This window comes from Colossoma macropomum, unplaced genomic scaffold (genome assembly GCF_904425465.1).
Source record: "Colossoma macropomum unplaced genomic scaffold, Colossoma_macropomum, whole genome shotgun sequence".
NCBI lineage: Eukaryota > Metazoa > Chordata > Actinopteri > Characiformes > Serrasalmidae > Colossoma > Colossoma macropomum.
The window spans coordinates 89,735-110,571 of record NW_023495671.1 but is presented as its reverse complement, the minus strand read 5'-3'; the positions used below and the strand labels follow the sequence as shown (position 1 = coordinate 110,571).

At 40.9% G+C, this 20,837-nt stretch overlaps 1 protein-coding gene, 1 non-coding gene and 1 pseudogene across 4 annotated transcripts; all 3 read right to left on the bottom strand.

Moving 5' to 3' along the window:
* Positions 1 to 444: 444 nt before the first annotated feature.
* LOC118802751 lies at positions 445 to 9,022 on the bottom strand (annotated as a pseudogene).
* Positions 9,023 to 10,616: 1,594 nt separating this feature from the next.
* Positions 10,617 to 18,394, bottom strand: LOC118802750 (alpha-1-antitrypsin homolog). Of its 3 annotated transcripts, none has more exons than XM_036563219.1 (5): positions 18,301 to 18,394; positions 14,556 to 15,239; positions 14,183 to 14,453; positions 11,075 to 11,222; positions 10,617 to 10,962 (listed from the first exon to the last, which is right to left on the bottom strand). In XM_036563219.1, the coding sequence occupies exons 2-5, from the start codon at positions 15,229 to 15,231 to the stop codon at positions 10,774 to 10,776; spliced, it is 1,284 nt and encodes a 427-aa protein (XP_036419112.1). In that variant the 5' UTR covers positions 15,232 to 15,239; positions 18,301 to 18,394; the 3' UTR covers positions 10,617 to 10,773. The 3 variants fall into 3 exon arrangements, with proteins under 3 accessions (XP_036419112.1, XP_036419111.1, XP_036419113.1); XM_036563218.1 differs by having other exon boundaries at positions 18,297 to 18,318; XM_036563220.1 differs by lacking the exon at positions 18,301 to 18,394 and adding an exon at positions 16,391 to 16,473.
* LOC118802763 lies at positions 17,552 to 17,741 on the bottom strand. Its single transcript, XR_005006781.1, has one exon. It is a non-coding gene; the product is annotated as a U2 spliceosomal RNA (small nuclear RNA).
* Positions 18,395 to 20,837: the final 2,443 nt, after the last annotated feature.

Sequence of the window (20,837 nt, the reverse complement as noted above, 5' to 3'; positions counted from 1 at the left end):
TGGGTAAAACTGCAGAGCATGATCCTCACATTCTTAGTACAGTTAGTATAATTTTGAAATATATTTCTGACATATTTCTAACATATTTAAAATTGACACAAATGCAGCAATTATCAGATTTGTGAAGGTTGAATCAAAAACCTAGGACTAGTTTGCAAAAACTGCTAAAAATCTAAGCGTGCAGACATACTAAAAGCACCTTCGCATACTTAAAATTTCTTTTTTTCAATTTAAGGGCCCTTTCTAGAACCTTTATATATATATTTAAAATGGCTCTCCATACTCTCATATCTGATTTACCAAAATGGTTCTCTAAAGAACAAACAATCCACTGAAAATTTGGTTCTTCTATGGCGCCTCTAACGGTGTACTATTCATAGTGCATTTATTTCTGTTCACAGTCTGACTGATTTTCTTTGGCCGACAAAAACATCAACGGATGAATGAATTGTTGTATTTTATTTAAGACAATAATTTGGTCAATGTTATCTTCATACGCAGTCTGACATTAAATGTATTTAGCAGTACAGCTTTTGCTCGATCGTCTTTTTATTGAAATGTGGGTGAATTCTTCAACAAACATCTAGGTCTGCTGTGGGGGTGGGAGTTGGCTGCCTCTATGCAGTGGGATTGGTTATCTTGCCCAGGAAGAGAACACTCTTGGTTCTGTCATCCACAATGAAGAGCAGGAAGGGTCTGTTGAGGTTGATGGTGGGTGGCCCGGATGCAACTTTTACTGCCACAAAGGTGGCAGCAGCTGCTTCAGTGCCCTTCTCATCAACTTTAAGGACGGCCTGATGAAGGACCTGCGGGGAAGTCACCCACACAAGAGGTGAATTGTTTGTCTCTAAACGTCACGCAACTACATTCATTTCCAACTCAAATTAGAATAAAAGCATGTTTTACCCTGGAAGCCTTCAGTTTGGTCTCCTCACTGATCCCTGAGAAATCTGCAGTCTTGGAGAATGCACTGACTATTCCCATTTCCTCCAGAGTGTCCGCAAGTGAAAAGGAGGCAGAGATGGAGAACTTGGGCATGAAGAGATCCACAACTCTGCACAGTGAAAAAGAGGAAGTGACAATCACAAATTCATGATTTTCTTATTCTGTAAAGATTAACCTTTATTTATATGTCTTTCTCATTTTCAGTGGTGTAAGGTCTGCACTCTTTTAGCCATACTGCTGTAATACGTGTAGAATGTGGTTTGACATTGTCTTGCTGAAATAAGCAAAGCCTTCCATAAAGAAGACTGGACGGCAGCAGAGGTCACCAAAACCTGTATATATCATTCAGCATTAATGGCCTTTACAGATGTGCAAATCACCTATGCCATGTGCCAAACACCCGGATCATCACTCCTCTCACCTCTCCTCTTTAGCCCAGAGGCTGCAGCTGATTTCCAAAAAGAATCACACAGGACAGAATGACCACAGGACACTTCTCTGCCAATTAACCACTGGGTGTGCACTGAAAAACTTTAATAGTCTTTTGTTGCCCTGTCCCAGCTTTTTTTGATAAGTGTTGCTGGCATCAAATTCAAAATGGGCATATATTTTTCAATAACATTTCTCAGTTTCAACATTTGATATGTTGTCTTTGTACTATTTTCAGTTAAAATAGGGTTTCAATGATTTGCACATCATTAGATTCTGTTGTTATTTATATTTTGCACAGCATTCCAACTTTTTTGGAAACAAGGTTGTAGATAAAATACCATGATCTGAATAAAATAACAGCACAGTTAAACCAAACTAAATATTTTTTTAAAGAAATACCATTTTTCATTTGGATTTAAAAACTTTTCAAGCTTGCATTCTAAATATACCCTGTAATGTTATACTGTTCACAATATATTGCTCCATAATAAGAGCAATAGAGATCCCAGGAGTTTGCAGTAAGCAGCCTCAGCTGAGTGAAGTGGTCCAGAAGGACTATAACGCTTCAACAGATCATTAAGATATGCTAAACATGGCCATTAAGAGCTTCAAATGTCATAAGCAAGACATTGTAACCAATAAAAAAATATCAGGAAGCCAATATAAACTGAATAAAATTAGAGCAATATGCTCAAACTGTCTTTACTGGTGACCACATGTGCTGCTACAGTCTGAAGTACTTGGAGCCTATAGTATGTGTAGAGCAGTAGGGCTAGCATGTGACTTATTTTGGATATATTCCAACAGTAATAAAATCTTTTCAATATTACTGATATGAGACTCCAATGATGAACTAGCATCCGCAGTGACATCAAGATCTTTTCCTGCAATTTCTTGTTGCACTGAAAAACTATTAAGGTCAAAAGATAAAATCTGCAACCTTATTTTGGCTTAGAGAATAATAATTTGTACTTGTAATATATTGTTTTTAACAAATATGTATTACTTATTAAGGCTACTGGTTTCCAATGTTCTTGTTGACATTAAAAGCCTGGTGACTGAGATTACCCGTTGTATAATCTGTCATGCCAGTACTTGAGTTGATCCTTGCTGATGTTCTTCTCCACCTCCTCCATTTTTCCCTCATCAGGTAGAACAATCATCATATATGTGTTGCCTCCATAAGGAAGCAGGATGATTGAAGTGAAATTCTTCCAGTCAAAGTATACTCTAAAATGACCAGATCTCGCCATCATGTCCACAGACACCTTGGTGTTCTGATCCACGTTGAAGTCAGCTTGTTTGGTATGCTTAATTTTAAAAGGCTTTTTCCATTTACCTAATAGGACGGAATTCAAAGCTTGTTATTGTAATTGATCTTAAAACAGGATTTATGTGATAGATATTCACTTATGATGCAGTGTTTAGCTATCTACTGTACCTCTGAAATATATGAAAGTTGATGAGCATCATCACTGTGTCCTGGTCCAGGTCCTTTACCACATCAGTGATCATATTTCTGGTCTTTTTGGCGATGTACTTGTTGACTTTTTGCGCAGCGACTTCAGGTTTGGAGAAGTCCACACTGAAGGCCTCTCCTTGGTAGTAATGCTGAGCATCCTTTAGAAACTTGTCCACAGGTTTGAAGCCTTCTCGGACGGCTACAGCACTTCCTGCCTCCAGCAGCATGGTATCCTCACTGTGGCCCAGCATGTGAAAAAGGTGCTCATAACCCTCGTTGACCTGATCAGGAGTGAGGGCACTGTAGCCCAGGGTGCTGAAGATCTGTGAGTGGGTTTCACCTTTGGCTCCCAGGGCCAGCATGGACAGAGCCATGGAGATGCTCAGTGGAGAGAAGAAGATGTTCTTGCCTCTGGTTTCTGGATGTGCTGCCATCTTCTTGTAGAGGGAGAAGGCAAAGTCAGCATTGTGGGGGGCGAGTCTGTTGCACAACTCGTCTCTTCCATCATGGTAGAGGTAAGGTTCACGATCATCAGCTGCTTGAGGGACATCCCAGACCACCATCAGCAGGGGAAGAGCAACCAAGGCAAACAGGAAACAGTAGATTCTTCTCAACATTTTATTTCCTGGACAGAGAACATAGTCAAAACAGGAAATGATAATTAAGGTAAACATTTGAAAAGACATTCAGTCTCTTTACTACTCATTTATGCTGTTATTTATTTTTTGCCATTATTTTTCTTCTCATAGATTTTACAACATGTTCTTTTTCTTCTGGAAGTTCTCATTTACTTTTTCAGAATTTAGAGAAATCATTTTCAAAGTAGAAGCCATTCACGTTAAAGGAATAGTTTGGTGGGAGATGCTTGGCTAAGCAGGACTTGGGCCATCACCAAACTCATCTCCATAAATACAAGCTGAAATTTTTATTTAGTTGCTTTGAAAATCTATTTAAATAAAAAAAAATAGTAAAGCGGCTGCAGTCACGCTATCCACATGTTCATGGTCACGTCTTCAAGCCAATGTTTTTGCAACAAATAAAACAGTAATAAAAATATGCTTTCAGTTCTGATGTGGATACATTTGACTTCATCTAAATAGTGTTTACACAGTCTTTCAAGAAGTTATTATGGTATAGTTTGGATTTTGTGTTTAAATATGTTGCAAAATTTCATGTCAGACATTCTACAACAGAATCAGTTCAGAATGAGTGACAGAATTAGTGATGAGCCTTAATAAACACATAAGCATATGTATTGGTAACATTTCCAAAACTCAAAATTTCCACCACAGATGTGCTTTATACCTCGTGTGGACACTGCATTGTAGTATATAATCAAGATGGAATATGTGATTTATTATGAGCTTTAATAAACACATATGCCTAGGTGTACATGCATGAATCAGTAATTACAGTACACATTAGAGTAGTTTCCCTTCCAAAACTCACACTTTCCACCACAGATGTGCCTCAAACTTTGTGTGGACACTTGGCAGATACTATAGTACAGAGAACAGTTACAGTATAAACTGGAGTGGGTATCTTACCACAACTCAGCACTTCAACATAGATCTGTTTCAAAGTTTGTGTTGGTAGGCTTTAGAGGTGTGCTTTGTGCCACACGCTCCGCCCACCGCCTTGAAAGATTGATTGTGTTTTATTGTGTTGTGTTAGTTAGAGTGGGTGTTGTGGGTGCCGACACACAGAGGAGTCCTTTGGGTTTAGATGAACTTGCCTGCAATTCTGGGAGTTTTTCAGTGGCCTTTTCTGCCTTTGATCAGTATGATTAGCTCAGTGCCGGATAGATGCACCCCCGTCCTGTAGTATGGCACAGGGCTTGGGTCCTATACTGGAATATGTACAGCCCGTATGTCAAACACAAGACCCGCAGGCCAGATCAGGATAGTGGGCGGCCCACCAGTGGTTGAGCGGAATATTACACAAAATTTCACTTATCATCACTCATTTTCCACTTACAGCACATTTCACCTATTTTTCTTCCTTCCTTTCTTCAGTTATTCCTTGTAAATTAGTTTAGTAAATAATTTTAATCTAGCACCGTGTCAGCAACAACATTTTATGTAAAATCGTTTTATAGCAGGCCTAGTGATTATTTTTTCTCTCTCAGTTGTTTGTAATACGTTTATTTTCCAAAATTAAAATTAAAAAGTGTGTGCATGTAAAATCTGTTTGAGGAGATTAAAAACTAGTTAGAGATTGTATGCAGGACAAAATTCTGGGTGGTCTGAGGGTGGACCAGCAGCGGCAAACAGTCAGTGGGGTACCTACCTTATCAAGCCAGTGGACTGATGTATGCTTGCTATCTGGGTCCTGGGGACTTTTTTTTTTTTCCAAGCATTCATGTACAACTTCATTTCCAAAAAAGTTGGGACACTGTGCAAAATGTAAATAAAAACAAAATGCAATGATGTGCAGATCATTTAAACCCTATATTTAATTGAAAATAGTACAAAGACAACATATCAAATGTTGAAAGTGAAAAATGTAGGCCCATTTTGAATTCAATGCCAACAACACGTTCCAAAAAAGTTGGGACGGGGGCAAGAAAAGGCTTATGCTTAAAAAAAACACCTGGTGGTTAATTGGCAACAGGTCAGTAACATGACTGGGTATAAAAAAGCATCCCAGACAGACTTTCAGAAATAAGGATAAGGAGGAGTTCACCACTCTGTGAAAGACATAATAACATCCAAAGATTCAGAGAATCTGGACAAATCTTTGTATGTAAGGGACAAGGCCAAAAACTGTATTTGCTGGCCGTGATCTTTGCGCACTCAGGCAGCACAGCATTAAAAACAGACATGATTCTAGAGCTGGGCGATATGGGCAAAAACGTTATCACGATAAACAAAACTCATATCGTTCGATATCGATACATATCGCGATAAACGTCAAATCATTATTTCTTTCACGTTTGAAGGCTGATTTTGCTCCTAGGTGGTTAATTGTGGTTTTAAACTATCACTTATGGTCCGATCATGACAAACACTCAGCAAGCAGTGGAACATTTCACTAATCTGTCTTGGGACAGTGGGAGAAAGTGTCTGAGCTGTTTTTATCAGCTGGAAAAGCACAGCTGCAATTTTTGTAATAGTCATGATTTAAGAAAGAAAACAGATTATTTTTAGCGGTCTGGTGACGAGCGCTCGGCTACCCTGCTACAAACGCTAAACAAGTGGCCAACAACAGAGCTAAACTCTTTAGTTTCTCAACAACGTCAACTCGGTTCGGTAGGTCACTGCGGTCACTCCTACCACATCCATACCACACCAGCTAGCGACGACTGGATTTCTCTATGCTACCGTAGTAGTTTAAGGGGTGAACCGCAGTATATCTGACGCTCGCTGTGTAAAAGCATTATCTGCAGTGTGAATCTCTCACACCAGTCACAGAGTCCTCCTTTCAGGCATGTTTAAACTGAAAGCGGTGCTTCTGTGTCTTGTTTGATCTACCGTATCATCAATTCACCGTGTTTTGCCGGAGCGCTGCTGTAATTAGCCAGCAGCTAAAAACAGCTAGCCTGGAGAGATAACGCTCTCCTGCTCTCCAATGCCTCACAGCTTCCTCAGTTTACTTTCGTTTAAATCAGGGCTGTAATTTGCATGAACCCACTTCTTTCTTTCACTTTCGTTGCTCGAGAATGCACTAATACTAAAATATGACGGTTTGGCGCTGTAACATGGCGCTGCAGACGTGATTTAACACCGCTGAAGTTGTTAGGAGGCACGGAAAGAGGTGAGTTCACCGTAGGACAGTACAGTTACACCACTGACCTCGTCACTCACACTCGGTCACAGGAGAACAGATCGCCGATAACATCCACTCAGACAGGGACTGTATAACTCCGCGTTTCAGCCGTTGCTAAAGTATATTTGGCGACCATTTTTACTCGTGGCCTCCTCCCTCTCTAATCAAGTCAAAAAACTCGGAAGTGCGCCCTCTCCTGGCGACAGCGGAGTAGTGTCGCTTTCCTTGCAGTAGAAAAGGCCACCAAGGCTTTCGCTGAACGTCGGAGTGTGAGAATGGTGTATTATATCGAACATTTATCGAACATGTCATATCGCTCTATCGAGGAAAAGTTATATTGCGATACTTATCGTTATCGTTTTATCGCCCAGCCCTACATGATTCTCTAGTGGAAATCACTGCATGGGCTCAGGAACAGTTCTGAAAACCACTGTCTGTGAACACAGTTCATCACTGCATCCACAAATGCAAGTTAAAACTCCAAAACCCAAAGAAGAAACCGTATATAAACAGGATCCAGAAATGTTGCCACCTTCTCTGGGCCGACCTCATTCAAAATAGACTGAAGGGAAGTGGAAAAGTGTCCTGTTGTCTGACAAATCAACATTTGAAATTCTTTTTGGAAATCATAGACAGTGTGTCCTCCAGGATAAAGACCACTTAGCTTGTTATCAGTGCACAGTTCAAAAGCCAGTATTCATGATCGTACAGGGGGCATTAGTGCACATGGCATGGGTGATGTGCACATCTGTGAAGGCACCATTAATGCTGAACAATATATACACGTTTAGGCAACATATGCAGCCATCCAGATGACGTCTTTTCCAGGGACGGCCTTGCTTATCTCAGCAATGCAATGCCAAACCACATTCTGCATGTATTACAACAGCATGGCTCTGCATTAAAAGAGTCCGGACGCTAAACTGGCCTGCCTGCAGAGACCCTGAACTGTTGAGCAGCTGAAAACCCATATCAAACAAGAATGAGAAAACATTTCACTTTCAAAACTTCAACAATCGGTCTCCTTAGTTCCCAAATGCTTACAGAGTGTTGTTAAAAGAAGAGGTGATGAAACACAGTGGTACATATGCCCTGTTTTTTGGAACGTGATGTTGGCATCAAATTCAAAATAGGCATAGCAGGAGTGCTGCTGTCCACTCACTGTCCACTCTATTAGACACTCCTACCTTGTCAGTCCACCTTGTAGATGTAAAGTCAGAGACGATAGCTCATCTGCTGCTGCACAGTTTGTGTTGGTCATCCTCTAGTCCTTCATCAGTGGTCACAGGACGCTGCCCACAGGATGCTGTTGGCCGGGTATTTTTGGTTGCTGGACGATTCTCAGTCCAGCAGTGACACTGAGGTGTTTAAAAACTCCAGCAGCACTGCTGTGTCTGATCCGCTTGCACCAGCACAACACACACTAACACACCACCACCACATCAGTGTTACTGCAGTGCTGAGAATGATCCACCACCCAAATAGTACCTGCTCTGTGAGGGTCCATGGGGGTCCTGACCACTGAAGAACAGGGTAAAAGGGGGCTAACAAAGTATCAGAGAAACAGATGGACTACAGTCTGTAACTGTAGAACTACAAAGTGCACCTATAGAGTAAGTGGAGCTGATAAAATGGACAATGAGTGTAGAAACAAGGAGGTGGTCATAATGTCATGCCTGATCGGTGTATTTTTCAAAAAACAATAAACTTTTATATGTTGTCTTTGTAGTATTTTCCTTTACATTTTTTCGTTTACATAATTTGCATATCATTGCATTCTATTTTATATACATTCTGCACAGCGTCCCAATTTTTTTTGGAAACGGGGTTGTATTATTTCAAGTTCTACTGCATGTGCATATAATCGGCTGTTGAAGTTTCTGGCCCACATGTTGAGAAATTTGTTTTTAATCTGGCCCTTTTACTGGCTGAGCTTGACCCTCCTGCTGTACAGTACACTACTGATGAGGAGTATAATGCAGTATACAGTATATACAAGCGCAGTACATAGTGCGCAGTAGGCTATTTCTAACACAGTCCGCGTAATTTGGGAACGGGCAGTCTGTCTACAGAGTAAAACGGCACAGATGGACCTTATTTAAACATTTAAGCTAAAAGTGGAACTACTTCCTCATCCGTGTAATGCCCCGCTTTGTAGTGCTCCTCCGCCACTGCGCAGGGATCCCGTTTGTTTGTCCAGCTTCAGCCTCGCCAAAACCGCGTGTATGTAGTGACCATTTCTCACCTGCCGACTACAAGAAAGCTCGCGAAGAGGACGTCTTGAAATCTGCAGCTCTTCGAAGACAATTTCTACGGATGAGAAGATTTGAGGAGGCTGTGTTTCCTTTTTCTCCGTCTTCGCGTGTCTCTGCAGACCGGAGCCAGCTCCAAATGGGCGGGGCTAGCACAGAATGGGCGGGGGGCGGGCCCAAACGGGCGGGTCTCGCCCCAAATAGTGTATCTGCTGCATGTTTGGCATTTAGTGTAACACAGCAGAGTCAAACTAAACCACTGAAAGGGCCACGTTAAAAAAGCGAACTCCTGTGTTTTTGTTTCATTTTTAATAACATTTTGCTGTAACCTGAACTGGACACTGTGTGATCAAAATACAGCAAAACAGCAGCAAAATATGACTGCTTGTAGTAGAACTTAAAATAGTACATAAAATTTGAAATACTAGTCTCTAGAAGGGGGTCTTTTAAACCTACCTGGCTGCTTGATCTAGAACTTTATTCTTAATAAAAAATGTACCTTACCACAGACTCACACGTCGTCACACTTGTCTCAGGCTGTAAGAGTTCATGAGATGAGCATCTAAATTTCTGCTGTCACCCCATAATTAATTGCATTAAACTAAATAGCAGAAATAATAGTTAATATGAATCCAAATTTATCTTGTACGGGGTAAAATGCAGTGTAACATACATAAGAAACCAATGAAAATTTTCTACAGGGACTTTCCTGGCCGATACAGCTCTAGCAGCAGTTGCGGCGTGCGGACCCAACATGCCTGGAGAAGGCTGTATGAAGTGCAGAAGAGATAGAGGCGATTTCTGGAGAATATGCAGGCCATGGTCGTCTTCGTCATGTGGTGGAGTAGACTGCAGTGACAGATCCTGAGGAAGAGACGATGTGCTGTGCAGCCCCTGAGCGAGTGGCAGCAGAATGGCTAGTGCACTGGCAGTGCAGAAAAGGGGGCACCGTGCCAGACAGTGCAGCCAGCTTGAGCCAGTGGGGAATGAGCCAGCCAGGAAGCTCAGCTGCCACTGCCAACTTTCAAGTGCAGCATAAATGGCAAATGACTCACCACGCCCATCAACATGAGCTCGTCAATTTCCCTGTTCCGCACACTGACAGAGGCATGTCAGACAGCTAGGAGATGACCAGCGTCCAGCTCAGGTCAGTCACTGGTAGCCTGATCCACCTGGGAGGGAGAGAGCAGCTCCCGATCATCCTGGGTCTGAGCCGAGTTCACCAGTTTGGCTTGGGTGTCTAGGTGGCGGTTGAGGCTGTGCTTGACCTCAGGAAGGAAACTCTGGACTTGGCGATGGGATGAGTAAAGATGATTCCAGCAGCAGAAACAAGGCAGAGAGTCTGGGCTCCAGCGCACATGAGCAGAAAGTTTAAGAGCCTTTCTTCTCCAACTAGACCTGCAGTTTCATTTACTGAATGACAGTTAGTCAAAACTACAGCCACAAAGCACAAACTTAATATTGAGAACTGTCGATTTTGGCGAGATGGAAATTTGAATACATTTTTCAGCCAAAGCAAATGCATGAGCCTCATAGGTCAAAAGACTGTCATGAATTTAACATTGTTTTTAACATAGTTCTCCACACTCTCACACCTGATTTACCAAAAATGATTCTTTAAACAACAATTCTTCAGGGAACCAAACATCGTTCTTCTAAGGCACCTTTACTTTTAAGAGTGTACTATTCATATTGTATTTTTTCCTGATCACAATGTAACTGATTTTGTTTGGCTGAGGAATCATCAACACTGTATAAATGAATTGAAAAGGCTTTTTTATTTTATTCATCTTCGTATACAATCTCACTTTAAACGCATTTAACAGTATAGCTTTCGCTCATCTTCTGTCTGTCAAAATAAGGGTGCTTTAACAGTCATCAAGGTCTGCTGGTGTGGGTGGGAGGTGGCTGCCTCTATGCGGTGGGATTGGTTATCTTGCCCATGAAGAGGATGCTCTTGGTGCTGTCCTCCACAATGAAGAGCAGGAAGGGTCTGTTGAGGTTGATGGTGGGTGGCCTAGACAGGGGTATCATTTCTACATAGGTGACAGCAGCTGCTTCAGTGCCCTTCTCGTCAACTTTGAGGACGGCCTTATGGAGGACCTGCAAGGAAGTCACCCGTACGTGAGGTGACGGTTTGTCTCTAAACATCACACACTTTCATCTAGTCTCTGCATTCATTTCCAACTCAAATTAGAATAAAAGCATGTTTTACCCTGGAAGCCTTCAGTTTGGTCTCCTCACTGATCCCTGAGAAATCTGCAGTCTTGGAGAATGCACTGACTATTCCCATTTCCTCCAGAGTGTCCGCAAGTGAAAAGGAGGCAGAGATGGAGAACTTGGGCATGAAGAGATCCACAACTCTGCACAGTGAAAAAGAGAAAGTGACTTTAATACCCCCCCCCCACCGATCCCACTTTAAAAGCAAAAGTGATTCGATCACTCAGTGCACAAATCTTTGTGTTAATAATGCAGCTAACAACTCAGCCGAGCAGCCAAATGGCAAACCAAAATAAAAACAAAACCAAAACTAGGATTTTGGAACTTAAAGTGCCAAAGTATGTTGCAGTAAAGTATGCTAGCTTGCCAACTAGTGATTAGCTTGAAAAGCCATTAATAACAAGCACAGGCTGATAAAGAAGAAAGATTTGATTAAATGCAGCTAGTAAGCATGTTATTAACAGCTAATGTAACAGACAGTGTTCAGGTTTACATTCTAATGTTCAAATTTCCAAAATTTTGGCAGAAAAAAGTTAATTAAGTCATGTTTCCTTCCATTACAGTTATGCAAAGAAACTTTAGATGGCGTAGGCTACTGTGATTAGGGGCGGCAAAGAGCGAGATTGAGAGATTTAACTGTTTTTTCTTTAAGTAGAATCATCTTTACAGCTATTTGTGATGTTTTTATGGCCATGTTTGTGCAGCTCAGAGATGCTGTGCAGGACAAGCACTGGCCACCTAATAAGCTGAACCTCACAACCTCAACGATGTCCACCTTGCATCTTAAAACACAAACGCACCAGACAGTTCTGGAGCTTGTTGTGCAGGGCCATTTTTCAGGCGAGCTTTGATTAGGCATCTCAGAATCTTAAAAGTGCCCTTCGAAAAGCTCTGTTCCATGATCAGACCATCTGTAGGAATCACGGGGTCATGTGAGTTACGGCTTGATGCAAGCAAGCAAGCAAAGTTTATTTATATAGCGCTTTTTACAACAGGTGTTGTCACAAAGCAGCTTTACAGAAAAATTTACAGGAAAAACTCCCTAAGAGAAGGAGGAAGAAACCTTGAGAGGAACCAAGACTCAAAATGGAACCCATCCTCCTCTGATCGACACCGGATAGCAAACAGCATTAGTATAAAGTATTATAGTACAAAACGGGGAAAACAGGCGGAGCAATGGTTAATTAGATTAGTTTTAGTTTATGCAGCAGCAGCATCATCGAGAGGGTCAGTTAATGAGGGTGAGGATTACACAGCATTGTACAGCATGAAGCTTAATGGTGGTCAAGCCGGTCTAGAAGGCTGGCGAGCAGTGGGCACCCGATCAAGGCAGAAGAAGCAACAGCATCAGACGCACAGGAAGGGCAGCTGTTCAACTCGGCAAAGAAAGGAAAACACACAAAGAGTCAGTTCTGTGATGAGTGACTGATCACAGATTACAGTATTAACAGAGCAGCAGAGACTCCGTCAGGTCTAGTTATTGCAGCCCTTTACTAAAAGGGAGAAACTACAAGGTAACAGAGACATGAGGGCTCCCTGAGATGTCGGCGCCCCTAAGCTCCACCGTCAGCAAACGCGAGTGAACGCGTGAGAGCAGTGGGACGACAGCACCAACACTCCCAGTTTACCATAAAACTCTATGTCCATGAACCCCAGATCTGCACCTTTTATATGACAGGCAAAACTAATTACCAAAGGCTTGACTAAACAAGTAAGTTTTTAGCCTAGACTTAAACACTGAGAGTCCCGAACACTGACTGAGAGTTTATTCCAAAGCTGGGGGGCTTTGTATGAGAAGGCTCTAACCCCTGATGTAACTTTATTAATTCTAGGTACTAACAGTAAGCCAGCACCTTGTGATCTAAGTAGGTGCGATGGTTCATAGTAGGCAAGGAGTTCACTCAGGTACTGAGGGGCGAGTCTGTTTAGAGCTTTAGAGGTCAGTAAGAGAATTTTGTAATCGATCCGTCATCATTTATTCGAAAAACGCTTTTTCACATTTTGGCTTTAGTGATATTCTAACATTTCCACCTCGTCCTAGGTCAGGGGTCGGCAACATGTGGCTCCGGAGCCACATGCGGCTCTTTTGCTGCCCTGTTGCGGCTTCGTAGCAGAAGTTGATTATTAGGTAAAAATAAAATAATCCTCCTTTGCAGTAAAATAAAGCTCTGCTGATTGTTTAACCCTGAATGAGAAGAGAAAGAATTAAAATATTAAAATGAACATTGATAATTTGGAGACAAATGGACTTACTTGCGATATAATCACTCCAGCTAGTTTCCTGATACGTTTAATCTGCAACCAGAAACTGTCAAACACTAAACAGTCGCGAAGCTAAAGTCATCCATTCCACCTTAAATGGTGCAGCAGACTGAGATTTAAGGTAGAACGGGAGAATCTGAACAAGAAGCTGTGAATGAGAAGCTGACTTCAGCCTTGTAAAGAGTCAAACATTGAGAGACATTTTACAAGAAACTGTTCTACTTTGAAGAAAAGTTTCCTGCCGGAGATGTGAGAAAAGCAGAGCAAAGTAAGTCTGTGCTTTTGTTTATATTTTTTTAGGCTATGCTAGTACATTAGCACACACTAAGGCATATTTACAGCCAAAATGATAAAATGGATGTAAAATGTTGTGGCTCCCGAGGCGGTTTGATTTTGAAAATGGCTCTTCTTAAAATTTTGGTTCCAGACACCTGTTCTAGTGTAAAGCTCTTTTCCGATATTTGGGTGTTTTTCAAATTTTTGACTTTTCTCAAAATTTGCAAAAAAAACAAAAAAACAAAAACAAGTGTTGGATGGAAAACCTAGTGTGTGATGATAACCCTGAACTGAATGAGACAAGCTGAGCTCACCAGAGTAGGTAGCTAATTGGTGTTCCAACTTCGAGTCAATCACTGTTGAGCAGTTACAGTGAAAATGACTGTTTTTCTTTTTTGAATTTCCCTCTAATTCCATTGATTGTCTTGAACAAAGTTCAAGTGTAAGTATGTAAATGTGGGCAATGGATTTAAAAAATTAACAAATGTGTATTATTATTACATGTATTGAGGTTATTGGTTTGCCATGTTCTACCTGAAATTAAAAGCCTGGTGACTGAGGTTACCTGTAGCGTAATCTGTCATGCCAGTACTTGAGTTGATCCTTGTCGATGTTGTTCTCCACTTCCTGCGTTTTACCCTTATCAGGTAGAACAATCATCATGGAAGTGTTGCTTTTGTAAGGAACCATGATGATCGAAGTGAAATTGTTATAGTCACGGTAGGTACTGTAACGACTAGTTCTTGCCATCATGTCCACAGACACCTTGGTGTTCTCATCCACATGGAAGTCAGCTTTGTGGGTGTGTTCCACTTCAAAAGGCTTTTCCCATTTACCTTAGAGGGCAGAATTCAAAGCTTGTTACTGCAATTAATCATAAAACATGATTTAAGTGATAGATATCCACTTCTGATTAAATGTTTAGGTGCCTACTGTACCTCTGAAATATATGAAGTTGATGAGCATCATCATAGTGTCCTGGTCCAGGTCCTTGACCATGTCAGTGATCATATTTCTGGTCTTTTTGGCGATGTACTTGTTGACTTCTTGCACAGCGACTTCAGGTTTGGAGAAGTCCAGACTGAAGGCCTCTCCTTGGTAGTAATGCTGAGCATCCTTTAGAAACTTGTCTACAGCTTTGAAGCCTTCTCGGATGGCTACAGCACTTCCTGCCTCCAGCAGCGTGGCGTCCTGGCTGTGACCCAGCATGTGGAATATGTGCTCATTAGCTTCATTGACCTGATCGGGAGTGAGGGCACTGTAGCCCAGGGCGCTGAAGATCTGTGAGTGGGTTTCACCTTTGGCTCCCAGGGCCAGCATGGACAGAGCCATGGAGATGCTCAGTGGAGAGAAGAAGATGTTCTTGCCTTTGGATTCTGAATGAGCTGCCAGCTTCTTGTAGAGGGAGAAGGCAAAGTCAGCATTGTGGAGGGAGAGTCTGTCGCTTAAGTCATCATCTCCATCGTGGCTGGGGTGAGGTTCATCCTTGCCATGGTGGAGATGTTGATGGTGATCTACTGAGTGATCTTCATGATCATGACCTGCTTGAGGGGCAGCGCAGACCACTACCAGCAGGATGGAAATCAGGAAACAGCAGTGGATCCTTCCTGACATTTTATCACCTGAACAGAGAGCATGGCTATTACAAGTGATAATTAAGGAAAACGTATTTTTTAAAAGCCAAGAGCCAGTTTCAACTGCAGTGGTCCAAGGACCTCCCTGCCATCTCCCCCACGCCTATAAGGCACTGCACTGGTCCACCATGCTGAACCTTGCAGGTAGTGGTCCCACATGGTACCCCCTCGTTGCCTTTTTAAAGTCAAAGTCAAAGTGAACTTTATTTATTTAGCTGAACGAGATTGTTTTGCTCCAGTGCAAATATATATCATAAATGTAACATAAAGGCAAATGCACATAGACATACTAGACAGCAAATATGTGTATGGTGGCTTCTCTAGCCATCTCTCCTGGGGTGAGAACCACAACTGGAGCCGCTCCAGTTCCTGCTCCCTGAGCATCTACTGCTGGCCTCCCAGTGCCCCTCTCCAGCACCGGCCTCCCAGCATCCTGCTCCAGCGCCAGCCTTCCAGCATCCTGCTCCAGTATCGGCTCCACGCCATATTCCATCCTTTTCCAGTCCCTGCTCAGCCCCCTTTTTTAGTTCCCCGCTCAGCTAGCCACTCAGCAACCATTCCAGTTCCCTGCCCAGTCTGACATTCATAATTCTGTGTTTTCCCCCTGTGTCTGTCCAGTCTCCAGTCCCTAGTTTTGTTTTAGTACCTGTTACTGTGTATGTGTCCATATCTGTCATCATCACTGTACCTGTTACTGTGTCTGGTCTTTTTGTATCCATTTCTGTCAGTGTCTCTGTCCCTACCCCAGTAACTATATCTGTCCCTGTGTCCATGTTAGTTCTGTCTCCTGTCCAGCCTCCCATCCAGTCTTTTGTCCAGCCTCCTACCCAGTCTACTGTCCAGTCCCCTTTCTGTTCCCCTGTCCAGCCCTTTGTCTCCTGTCTTCTCATCTGTTCGTCCTGTCGGGTCTCATGTCTGTCCCACAGTTCAGTTTCCTATTCCATCCCTTTAGTTCAGTGTCCTTTTTCCAGCCTCTCCTCTGAGCCAGTTCGATTGGGGTGCTCCATTCTGCGCCTTGGGAGCTGTGCGTCAGAGGAGGGGCTTATGTATGTCTTCTTCTGTCTTTGTCTTTCTTTGTTTATAGCCTTAGTTTTCTTGTTTCCCAGTGCCATGTGCCTTTGTTTTCTTATTTGACGTGCCTTTGTTGTTTTGGTCTGTCTCCTCCCTGGTTCTGCTCCCTTGTCATCTGCTCTGCTCTCCTGTCTGTATTGACCCCTGCCTGCTATGACAATGAGTATCAGAATGTCCTTAATAGTCACTTGCAACCTGTCTCAGCCCCTACATTATTTTTTTTTTCTTTTTTCCCAAATACATTAGGTTCTGTAAATAAATAGTAATTGTGTATTATGTGCAGAAGTGTGTGTCTGTCTGTAGAGAATGTGTAACTTGCACAAAATCAAAAAACAGGGAATTTGACCAGGGGTGTGCAAACATTTGCATAAAACTGTAGCTATTTCTATATCTTCAAAATAACTTACAAGAGAAGAAATCATAACATTCAATATACACTGTAAAATGGCTCATCAGATTAACCAAAAAAAATTACTTTATGTAGTAACAAGCAACTGAACTAGTTTTATGCAACTCAAAAAATTACATTGAAAGAATCATTCAAAGAATTTATTTACATTGAATAAAACTAGTTAATGTACCTGTTACCACATTAGATAGATAGATAGATAGATAGATAGATAGATAGATACTTTATTGATCCCGAAGGAAATTTAGCTAATAATAAGTAATTTTTTAGGTAGAACTGACGAGCCATTTTTACAGTGTGAGTTAATGATATTTTGGACTGTTTATGTTGGCCAGTTTGTCATGAAAATGTAAACACTGTGAGGTGACATTTTCAAATTTCAAATGTTTTATTCCACACCACAGATTACATACATCTTACATGTAGTCAATATATCTCATTATGAGACTGTGGTGAGAATATTACAAGATTACTCAAACTATTATTGCTGTAAGTAATTGTATCCAGAGAAATAGATAATCGTGTTTTTGGCCTCCATGCATTTTAAATTAAGTGATCCTTATTAGTCCCCCAATGGGGAAATTTCACGTCCCCATTTTGATCCATCCATGCTGTGAAACACCACATACACACTATTGAATGCACACACACACACACACACACACACTAGAGGGCAGTGAGCACACTTGCCCAGAGTGGTGGGCAGCCCTATCCGCAGCGCCTGGGGAGCAGTTGTTGGAGTTTAGGTGAATTGCTCAAGGGAACTTCAGTCATGTACTGTCAGTTCAGCCAATCGAACCAACGACCTTCCAGTCACAAGGCTGGTTCCCTAACCTCCAGCCCATGACAGCCCCCTAAAAATGGAGGTGCACCGTGGAGCACACTCCTCTTCCATCTCCCTGTTCTAAAAATCAATTTAATATGTAGTCCTCGTATAGTTGACATATCAGATATTAAACTGATAAGAACAGATACTACACTTGATCTTGGGCAAAAGGCCGAGAAGCAATTTTAGCTACAAAGTGTGGAAAGCTTTTGTTATTCCCGGGTTACAAGTTTACTCTCAAATGCAGCACTGGCCCCTCATCTCATGGTTTTATTCATGTTTATTCAGTCTCTGTTTGTTCATGGTTTTTCAAGTTTGGATTTTAAATAATCTGACAAATGCATCTGGTTTCATTGTTTTACTATTATATTAATATTAGATAAATACCAATAAAAATAACTGACCAACAAAGTCTAGAATATCCAGTACTCACAAATGCTTGAGCTCTGTTTACTTTTTTGTACTGGCACCTTAAGCGTTTTATAATAGTTTAACTATTAAAGTTGAACTGAATAAGCAGACAAAGAATTGAAGTGCACATTTCTCCTTAGCGTAGGACAGCAGTAATGAGAAAAACTGATCTGTATTAGAGAGTATACTCTGTATAAGAGTGTGTACTCTGATATTCATTTCATAGTGCAAGTTTGCTAAATGACTAAATTCATTTTGCCAAAGTTAATAACCATATTAAAATCTAAAAATTAAAATTTGTATTTATAAAAAGCAGCAAAACACTTACTTACCATCAGAGTGATCTAAGCAGGGGATAATGTTGGGTGCAGAGTAAGAACTTACAAGTTAAATGTTACCATTTAAACATTAACCAGTTCCCATCCCCCTTTTCATTAGGCGGAGCACTCCTTTACATTCAGTTCTACTACATAAGGACTTGGTTTCATGAAAACCTTCTTAAAAACTTATAACGGATCTTAAGACAAACACTAAGAAGTTCCTAAGAATTTTCTAAAAAGCACTTCTCATAAGTCTAACAAGTTCTCAAATACTCTGTTACAAAGTCCTATTTATTTTCATAAGAAAATCTTAATTGTTTACACTGTTAAAAAAATAAGGTTCTTCAGGAAAGACAATGAACCTCATTCTCCAATATCTTCCTCAGTTTGTTCTCAAATGAGTTCTTGAGAAAGGTCCTAAGAAAAAGTCTACGTCGGATTCATGACGTGTTCTTAAAGTGCAGAACTGGTCTAACCTTTGTGCTCTTGAGTGTGTGTAGATTCTGTTCTTACCTAAGAACAAATCCCAGATAAGAAAACATTGGTGAATATCAGAATCATTGTGAAAACTGCGTAAGAAGAAATTTCTACCTTAGAACTGTTGGTGAATGAGGCCCAATGTTTCTCTATAGAACCATAAACATTCAAAGAAACATTTGCATGCTTAAATGGTTCTTTGCATGGTGAAAGTGTCCTTCAGATTGCTGAGCATGTGTGTATATAGTTCTACATAACACTTTTTGAAAATGGTTCTATATAGCACCAAAAAGTAGAGCACTTTTCATTGCAATATAGAACCATATGCAGCATATTCTCCATCAATCTGAAGAGCCATTTGACCATGCAGAGAACACTTTAATCATGCGAATCGTTCTTTGAGTGTTCATTGTTCTGTAGAGAACTGCTGTCTTTCCTAAACAACCCTTGAAGAACCATCTTTTTAAAGAGTGTAGTCTGTTAAATCTGAGGTAAATAATAAGTTGCATCCATCAGCCTACAACGTTACACATAAAAGTCTGTTTTTATATATATATATATATAAATATATATATATATATATATATATATATATATATATATATATATATCAGTGAAATAAATTATATATTGCATATATCTGTGACTTTTATTTAACACATAAATCACAAAATTATTATTCTATAAAAGTTAGGGCGAGCTGCACACCATGTTCTTTAGTCTTCTTCTCTTTAGTGTTCAAAATTGTTGGTGATTAAATAAAACCTAGAAATTTTTCTTTTTTTTTTTGTCACCACCCCCAAAAAAAGTAAACAAAAAATGATGTTTGAACTAAACCATATCTCAAAAATCAAAGCCTAAACTGAACTGTGGATTTGGAGAATTGTTACACCCTGATTACTGACCTTGGTGATTTTGTTTACTTCAAATTAATGAACGCAAGAAACTAAATGAATAATTCAAGCGTTTGTCTGGCTTAGTTATAGCTGATATGGGAGGCTCAAATAGGTCCTTCTTACCATTCAGGAGCCTACATCTGATCATTATAATTTTACTATGTTTACATTCACACCAGTGGCTCGATGTTAGCCTAAGGTTTGGTTCAGACAGGATTAGTTCTACATGGACAGGCAGAGTAATGTAATTTTAACACAGAATGTTTTATGTTAACGACTGGTTCACACAGGGTAAGAAAACTCAGTATAGGTTACAGAGATGAAACAGGCTAATCAATTTGCACACCAAAAATGCTCCATACACAACACTAACAGCTGCTCACAAGTAGACTAGACTTGGGCCTCTATGTGTTAGGGGTTGCACAGACTGGTTGACCTGTCGACTTTATGACGCTTTAAGCTTGATGTTGACAAGTCACTGATCACGTGATTGACAAAAACAACATGGATGCCTCAGAGAAGACAGCAGGTGAGGAGCCTGGTGATTTTGGGGGCTGTATGTCCAGTTGGAATGGGTGTGTCACACTCAACTGACCTGTGGAGTTTGGCTTCATTCTAACATTTCTCTGCTGATCTACAGAGCTTCAAAGATCAGATATTGAATGTATGAAGCTGTCACTGGGGCAGTTCCCCTCTTGTCACTGAGGTGGAACACTCATCTCAGTACCTTAAGTCAGGGAACTTTATTGTACCGTAATCCATTGAAATTATATTTTCTAAGCTGTACTGACTCCACACACCCCGTCTCGTCTCCAGGCTTTTTATTTTATTGTTCTGTTTTAAAACATAAGGTTACGAAAATGTAAAAATATGTACTTTTCACCTGGAAAGAAACATATTTAAGGTTCACAGTTGGACCTTAAAAACACTGTTGTACCTTTGAGGGAACATTTACATTGTTTGTACCTTTATGAACGCAAAATGTACCTGCACAGAGCCTTTATTTCTAACAGTGTACAATAAAATGTCCCGTGTGGTTGGAGAGGGGGCATAACACCCTGTAATCCTGTAAATAAATCATTTACTCTTAATTTCGCAGAGTTATGGCATTCTAAATTTCTCTGGCTCTCCAGACCTCCACCATGGATGAGCATCTTGGCAAGGCCATCTAGGGCG